This window comes from Pungitius pungitius, chromosome 1, assembly GCF_949316345.1.
Source record: "Pungitius pungitius chromosome 1, fPunPun2.1, whole genome shotgun sequence".
NCBI classification, from domain to species: Eukaryota; Metazoa; Chordata; class Actinopteri; order Perciformes; family Gasterosteidae; genus Pungitius; species Pungitius pungitius.
In genome coordinates, this window is record NC_084900.1 from 25231746 (window position 1) to 25240744 (window position 8999).

An 8999-nucleotide genomic window follows, 5' to 3' on the forward strand; every position below is an offset into this window, starting at 1 on the left:
CAGCAGCATGTTGTTGTCCTCTTCTGATTACTAAACAGGTGTTCCTCACAGCTGCAACAGCACACACACACACACTGCACTTCAAGGCCTCGGCTTCGGGGTGGTCCCATAACGTTACCTCGATGGCCTACATAGACATATATGGCAATATGGCAATTAAAGCTCGGAATCTTTTTCTTTTTTTTTGCAAAAACATATAAGAGGGAACTTATATGTAGTTGAGATCACGATTATGAAAGTCTGGCATCCTGGAATGTACCCTGGAATGTTACAACCCTAGCGATTAATGAATAACTCCTCTGCTTTGGAGCCATTTTCAAGCTGAAAGTCCACTAACACAAGGTGAGGAGGTCCTCTCCTCTTGTTTAGGAAAGTCATCAGTCAACCTCCACAATCAATCACTGGCAATTATTGGCTCCTCTGGTAACTGCCTGTTACTGCTTGGGGACATGTTAATATAATTCATCCTTCCTCTAATCAATCACTTCCAAGGCTGGATGCTGCAGCTTGACCGGTTGATCCCTGCACGTATAATACACCACTCTACTTGGGGGGGCTGAGAGATGCCACTTGTGTCGAAATCTGATGACATGATGCAGGTTGTTGTTGTTTGGAGCGCTGCCGTTGGGGGGGGGGGGGCGTTTCAGTTTGACACAACAATAGAATTTCAGTGGTGCTTACAAATGTTCCGAACATTTTGCAAGAAAATGAAATCCACGGTGAATTTCACTCCACGTGAAACGTGTGAGGCTACATGTTTTGCTGATTGCTGCTGATGGAGCAGGCTTTATTCATAACGCCATCATCATCATCATCATCATCATCATTTATGTCTCTGTGGTTTGTATGCACTTATTGTAAGTCGCTTTGGATTAGAGCGTCAGCTAAATGACATGTAATGTAGTGAGTAGCCTTGGACGCCATCCAAAGGCTTCTCTACACACTAGGAAACAAGTCAGAGTGAACTGTATAATAACAAACACCACATTACCAAGTCTGGGAGTGAGGATCTGTCTTTACATCTTGGATTAAAGCAAACTGACAATGAAAGATACTTGCATGCGTTATAACGTATAACGTCTGTCATTAAGCGCGTCTCACTGTAATGGATGACACAAATATAGAAGGGTTTACCTTCAGGTAATCGTTCTCGGATCTCAGCTCCTCTATCTCCCGGACAAACTCCTCCTGCATGCCGTCCATGAACTCCTCTGTGAGGTCCGAGAAAGCCAGGGACGTGCTGGCAGGGACCCTGCTGTCAAACGAGGTGACCGAGCGCTCCTCGCCGGGGGACACGCTTCCTTCCCCGGTCTCCGCGGCCAGGGAGAGGCGGTCCTTGCAGTCCCTCTCCGCCGCGGAGGAGCGGGCGGTCTTGGCGGCGGCGTGGTGGCGAGCTCTGTCCGCCAACACGCCTTCCCCGAGCGGCTTCTCCCCGTCCGGCCCGCCGCCGCCCCCCCGGCTGCTCCTGGATTCGGCGTCGCTGCTCACCGCGTCCGTGGACAGCTTGTTTTCTTCGGAGGCGCAGTCCGATATCTCGGAGCTACTGTCGGTGGGGGACAGCTTCCCGGTGGCGCAGCCGGAGTCCTTCGATGCATCGTCGGATCCGATGCTGGCGTCCGACACCTTCCTCCGCCCGCCGGTGCTCTTGGCCGTCTTGGCCGTTTTAGACAGCGACGGGGAGGTTTTGCCCGCCAGCTTTCCGCCACCGCTCTTCTCCGCTTTGCCGTCCTTTCCGGAGAGACCTCCCACGGGGCTGCGCCGCGAAACGCGGCTGCCCAGGTGGATGGCTCCCGGCTTGACGCTCAGCGTCGGGGTCCCGATCCCTCCGCGGATCTTGGTGAGCGACCAACCGGGCACCTCCTTCGGTCTGGCCGGGGACGGGGCCCGGTTCACCTTCTTCTTCTTCTTCTCGCCCGGAAGACGACCGGTCACCGCCGCGGAGGGCTCCCCGTGCTGCGTCTGCCCGCTGTCCGAGCCCTCCGTCCCGGCTCCGCTGTCCATCTTCTGCCGGAGATGGAGTCTCCGTTCCTTGGGCGAGGCGAAGACGACCTGGGTCGGGGAGTTATGGACATCAACCTCCTTTGTTTTTGTCATTCATTCCGCTTATGCCAACGCGAGAAGAACTGAAACAAAAAACCTCCCGCTGTGGTGAAAGGAGAGGCACAAGTTGGAGGCTCGATAAACGACTGCAGAGCGACACAAAAGGTGTCGATCCTCGCCGCGACCACAGCGAGACTCCCGGTGCTGCGGGGCGAGGAAGCAGGAAGCGGAGCCCGAAAGCTGCAGACACGCAGCAGATGATCCCGTTCCCCACCGGGCGCGTGGCGGAATTGCAATGTATCCCCGCTTTGTTCTGACGGATCCCCTCCTCTCTTCAGGGTGTCTGTCCCGATGACATCAACGAGCCGGTGCCTGCTCAGACTGTGGGTGAGAACAGAGAGGCGGAGGGGAGGGGATGTGGCTCTCCGCTCTCTCCGTTTCTCCGCCCAGATAACGGACCCGGAGAAGAGAGAGGGACGGAGGGAGGGAGGAAGAGGAGGAGGAGGAGGAAGGAGGAGGGGGGGGGGGGAACCTACTTCTGCAGCTCTCTGTCGCCCCCACTGCGGGATATTAGGATACAATAATGCTAAGTGCGAAATAATGTATGGATGCTCTGAGAGATAAAGCTGCCCTATAAAAACGAATTTTGAAAGTTTGTCATTTTAAGCCATGCAAATCGTTTAAATGTTACTGGAAGGGGATTAATCAGCAAACACATGTATAATTATGGGTAACTTCCACCTCCACCACCTATTTTTCAACAGTAACATCTGCAGACTAACAATATATTTTTTCAAATAAAGCCTACTTGATTAAGTAATGGTCAAAAAGTCATATTGTTCAATACAAAAAAGTTAATATAACCTACTTTTACCAACTTAATAAGCAAGTAAGTAATCAGTTGTATAAGGTGTTGAAACATGTGTTTGTTTTAGTGTATGTTGTAAAACGGAGGTGTGCTTTACTTTAAACATGTGGTGAAATCTACCCAAACAAACAGAGTGCAAATGGTTACTTCACAATAATTGAGTAGATTCTATAGGTTGTTTTTTTATAGTGTGGATTTACCGGCATAAATCCAACAATATTTATTATTCATGGAGAGATATTTTTAAATGTAAAGTGAGCAAATAATTAAAGACCATACCCTTAAAAAACATTGGGTTTATTAGTATTTCTTACTTAAATGTCATTCTCAATTGTTTTAATTATGTTCGACTAGCAAAGACACATCACATAACATGTGTTATTTTGCTTATTTTGAAACTATGTTGGATGGACATTTTACATGCAATTAAAATACATACAGTAAATATTCAATTTTAAGCCTAAATGTGTCGCCTATAGTTTACTTGTTGAAATACTGGTGGAATTGGTACTAGTAATAGTAGTATTTGTGGTAGCAGTAGTAATAGCATTTGTATTAATAGTGGTAGTAGTAGTAACAGTCAAATGAAAGTATTTGTAGCATCACAAAAGGTTGTCGTAGAAGTAGTAGCAGGAGAAGTAGCAGTAGACGTAGCAGTAGCAGTATTAGTAGTATAGAGGCCCTAATACATTTCCAATGTATGTCTTAAAGCCACGAGGGGCCGTACGGCAGAACGCAATCACACACCTCTTCTGCCACGAACAAATTCACTATTCAGTGCGCTGTGTGTCTTTCACTCCTTTAAATCCGTACTCCGTAGCATATAATTACCAAGTCAATGCCATTGCGTTACATCACACCTTGGTTACAGGCACCACACAAGATAAGACGCCACTGTTTGCGTCCCATGCTCACCTGTTCGCACTAGCAGGCACCTGCCTTTTAATGGTAATGTAGGATCTAAATGTCCCAATTCACCCAGTGTTGCCCTCAAAGATAAACAAAGCACCAAAACTACTATATGGCTCCAAAACGTTTTAATACTAGAAATATAAGCAGCACTGATCATTGTTGCACTTGGTAAAAGCGTTGGAATTCCTCTGATGTCATAACAAGGTCTGTCAGTAAAAATAAAACTTTATTATTATTCCTAAAATAGTAAAATCAAGGCATACATTAATCACGTCAAATAACATCCAATTGAATAGAGGCCTACAGTGTTCCACCCAACAGACTGATAGCAGTTAACAGTAGCTGTAAAGAATCTCTCAAGTGGTCTGCCGATTTTAGGAAAATGTCCAAGACATATAATCCCAATCCCAATGTCTCCCTTAAATCTTACACCCTGAACCCCCAAGGACCTAACTGACATAGCTCTGTGTATCATACATATAAGGATAATTGGTCATTATGTTCAAAAGAATATCCAAACGTATCTTTAATACAAGAGGATATCCAGCCATTAGTGTGTGTGCGAGAGAGAGAGAGAGAGAGAGAGAGATGGATTCCACATGTCTACACATTTTCTGTTGCAACTCCTAAAACAGCAATACAGTGCAGGAACCTTTCTATCGACCACTGCTATAAAGACCAACAAAATACATACATACCTCGCATGCATACGGCATGTTTCCTGCTATATTATATAGGCCTACTGTGCAAAAATAAACATTTCTGCAGTATTCCCTACAGGTGACAGGGACATTGGGCGTATGACCCGTTTTATTATTAAAGCTAAAAAGCACAACGAACCACGCTTTCATCCCTCTCTGTCTAATAATAACCATATTCATGTTTCTTGTCCACGTGTGAGCTGCTTCCTCAGCAGTATGACAGCATGGATGTACACACTCTTCCAAAGCATTTGAACTGCTAATGTTAATGCAACAAGAACTCTATTCGCTACTCTGATCTCGATCTCCTGTCTCTGTTGTGGCTGTTTATTGAACTGTGACCATCATCAGATTAAAGTCCCATAACCGTCACTATAGACTCCGGTGGCTTTCAGAATCAAACTGCCTGAATTATTTATGAGGCACTCAGGTATTTGCCTGGAAATATAAAAGGTCTCTGATACTGACAACTTTGTACATGCAGCCAAGTAATATGTGACAAAAGTGATAAGATTGCAGAGCTCATAAAAAAAGTAAATTGATTATGATGCCAATTGCTGTCAAGTTTCACAGTTTGTTTCAACTTGCGAGATGACATGGGTCTGTTTAAAGAGAGGGAACTAAACATGCATTAAGACCCACTTCAATTCACAGTGATTAGTAAACTGTCTTCATCCTGAATCCAATCCACGCTGAAGCTTTTGATGTCATGTCGCACTAAACTGTTCATTGAAGAAAAAGAAACATTTTAAAAGAAGAAATCTGATGTGTTTTCTCACCAAGCTCTCTACGCAAGTCACATTTCCTCACTTCTCTGGCATTATGAAATCCTGCAGCAGGGATATTACATTCATAGAAGGACACCATTATGATACGATACCAATATTATGCATTCTTTAAATCATTCTTCACCAATGATCTTGCAGTGGCAGCCATATAACTAGATCTAAAAGACAGATCATCTTCATTCACACCAGAAATACAGCCGATAAAAGGCTCACTGTGCTGACAATGTTTTAAACGCGTGGGACATTTACGTGTCAACAGGCCTGCTTTGCTGACATCCCAATGTGGGGATATAGCACATGCCTGAACTAATTTGCCCGAGAGGTCAATGTCATACCCGACTATTTTTATTTGACTATTTTTCTACCACCCATGCACTGATTTTATTATCAAGTCAAGCTAAAGTTATTGAGCTATTGAGGCTCAGCCAACAGCTCTATTGCGGATTCCTAAAAGTTTACAATTTCAAAGGCAAGTCGTTGCAAAAATGCTTAGCCCGGCAATTCAAGTTGAGAAGAGCGATTGTGCGTTTGATTTCGGGCATAGTGTCCATTCATTAAAAAAAAAGTGAGTTCAACACAAATCTGAGCATAAGCATGCATGTATGCTCTTTCTGCTAACATCAATGAAATACTTAACGTTCTTGATGGGTTTGTATAATATCTGGTCCAGATATGGCCCGACACTGCGCAACTCATCTCAGAAGTGTTGTGTTCTGCCCCATCACCGCCTGCACAGGGTTCAGTCAAGTTGTGCTGTTTATTTTGAAATAGAGTTGAGTTACAATAATTATAATTGCAAATCACAGCTGAGACATAATGTATCATATTTCAGATCAACATTCGCAATAGGCGTACAACAATCTGCATGCATCTCAGTCAGAGAGAATATGGGGGAAGTTGCCTTGACTGCATCTTTTATACAAATCTGGTAAAAGGTTAAAAAACAATAACCAGTTTTATGTAAGAAATATATCATTGTATTTCATTTGTCTCATATTTGTATTCTTGTTATATTTGTGTGCAATGTTTGTGATTATCTGGTTAATTTTGCAGTTACTTAATTTTTTTGTTTTTAGGTTATTAAGGAAATATATTATGTAACCTGAACAAAGTTTGCTAAGAGCTCCAAAAATACAAAAGACTGCTGTGTGTTAAATGGAGGACACTGATCAAATGTGTCATGAACAGTGTTGTGGACAAAGCACTGGGATGCTCTGACACAATGTGTTAATCTTCTAAATGTGTCTTGGTTCCTTGGGGGAATGTTTTGATTTTTTCAGAACGGATCAGGAGTGATTTTGCTTCATTACTCGTTTGCCTGTCAGTCATTGAAACACCCGGCCATTCAACCTCTCATTAAGAATGTGAGATGGACGCCTTGTTCACACTCACCCCATCCGTCGATGAGTGAAGGGAGGAGACCCGGCTGACCAACCAGCAAACACTCCTTAACAATGACCATACTGTCCGTGAAAAATCCCCCTAGTGGGCCTTTCATTGCCGTCCATTCTGCGTATTAGCATGCATGATTTACAGTCTGCTTCCAGACCATAATGGAAACTTGCTACGCTTGCGAGTTATCTTCATCCAGGTGATTGGAAAGCAGTATATTGGTGGTTATGAAGAAGAGCTGCATCAGCAGCGCCCCTGCTGCGTTCTGCCTGCTGACATGAGGGTACAGATAGTCTGTAGGGTGCTGCAGGCATCAGTCATAAAACCCCAAAATGACATTATTGTTTTTTCGGGCTTTTTGGTGTTAGATGCTTTTATCATTTTGTCCCACGATACAAAATACATCAGTAGTTCATTTTTAAGCTTTTAGTGTTCTTCAAAAAAGGCGGATGCTAACAAGTGGCTAAACGTGACTAGTAAGAGTCAGTAGATATAATATAATATATATTAATTATAATACAATATAATTGTTCCTACATGTCACAGTCATTATTACTGTGGATTTCTAATGGCGTTTCATTACTGTGCCAATAAAGCAGATGAAACATGTCTGGTTCTTCTCTTAAAGCTCAACCTAAGGATTCTCTGGCAGTGTTGCCAGCATCAAACAATTATTTTGAAGCCTTCCGCAAGAGTCAGTGGAGAATTTTGTCTGAGTCTCATGTGGTCCACTGTATCTGGAATAACATTTTCCTCCCCAGATCTCCCTCCCTGTTGAGTACAGTAGATGGCCTATATAACATGATATTAAATCTAAGAAGTCATGCTGATGGCTCCTGCCTGGGGCTCTTCAGAAATGTGCAGTACATATAAGTGATCACATGCATTATTCAAGATCATTTGAATATTGAGAGAATCCTGGCTTTAAAAGGCCTCATTATAAAATAACATATCAGATTGTCATGTCACAGTTTTGTATCCTTGTTCGAGACCTCAACACAACTAATAGAAATGTATCCTTCAATTCAGAGGGAGATCAAACCATTTACCCTGTTGAAGTGTCCTCGAGCAAGGCACATTATCGCCTAAAGGCATCAGTGTGTGCTCTTGTATAGTGGACGATAAAAAGGAATCTACCTAATGCTGAACACATGAGGACCCAGCTATAAAAAGTTCACCAGAATATGTTGTACATTACTAGAGGATGGTGTAGAAGAAGCTATAAGGGAACAAAGTGTATCTATCTTCTACCTCCATCTAGTGGTGAGCAGAGGAGCATAAAGTTGGAAGCAAGAAAAAGGTGGAAGAAAACCACAACAGTTGGAGGAAGAAAAAGGGCACATTGGAGATTTGTTTGGTAAGGACCGACACATTTGCTTGGCCCAACGCGTCTTGATGTTGAGAGGCAACGTGACACACACATGGCAAGAAATGAGTAAACTGTTCAAATCATTATTGTGGCGTGGAGATTGATGATGACAGAGAGATTTAAATGCTAAACCAGATGCTGTTTATTTCATGATGCATGCCCTCATGACTCATGCTTTATTGGTCCTCAAGGAATAATCTTTGTAAGCTTTCATTCATTCCCTCTTTTGTATCAATGTATTTTAGAAAGCCTTTTACTGCAAGCAGTGTTCTTTTTTAATGTATTTTAGGTAGCCCTTTGTAACGCCATAGTTCAGGACTACAAAATTAAAAAAATAGCCACCTGTTGGTTAATTCTGTCATCCGTCTGTGTGTTTGTTGCTGTCCCTTTCGTCTTTGTCTCACTGGCAGGGCGGGTAGACAATGAGTCTCTGTTTAGCCTGGTGGGATATTTCTCAAATATGCATCATCACTCTTGTCCCATGTATTATGTATGCTGTTGTGAGCCTCTGTATGCACAGTGCACAACTCTGTGTGTGTGTGTGTGTGTGTGTGTTTGGTTGTATAAAAACATGACTGTGTCCCGCTGTGAATAGAGACCTTTTTCTCCCTCCTCCTCTCCTGCTTTCACTCCTCCAATCCTCTTTTCTCTTTACTTCCACTCATCACACCATTACGGTTGTTATGTGATGATGATGATGATGATGATGATGATGATGATGATGATGATGATACACTGCTTCACTGTTCGATGCTGCCCACAATATCAAAGCTTCAGTGAAGATTCCACTTGGCTCGGTGCGCTCATATGCCGAGTTCAGTTTCAACAACAAGCAAAAGTGGCACTTTCCGCTTTATTTTATTAATGCTTTCTAAACTTTTAGTGCTTAGCACTTAAAAAAAAACATTTATATGGTTCATGTTCTTAAT

General features: G+C 43.3%; 1 protein-coding gene across 2 annotated transcripts in view; it reads right to left on the reverse strand.

Moving 5' to 3' along the window:
* Positions 1 to 2489, reverse strand: part of mtcl2 (microtubule crosslinking factor 2) — a 62734-nt gene extending 60245 nt beyond the window's left edge. For both annotated transcript variants that reach the window (XM_037478480.2, XM_037478479.2), the window contains exon 1: positions 1135 to 2489. In XM_037478480.2, coding sequence (XP_037334377.2) covers positions 1135 to 2094 — 960 coding nt within the window. In that variant the 5' untranslated portion in view covers positions 2095 to 2489. The remainder of the gene's footprint in view (positions 1 to 1134) is intronic.
* Between the last annotated feature and the right edge of the window lie 6510 nt (positions 2490 to 8999).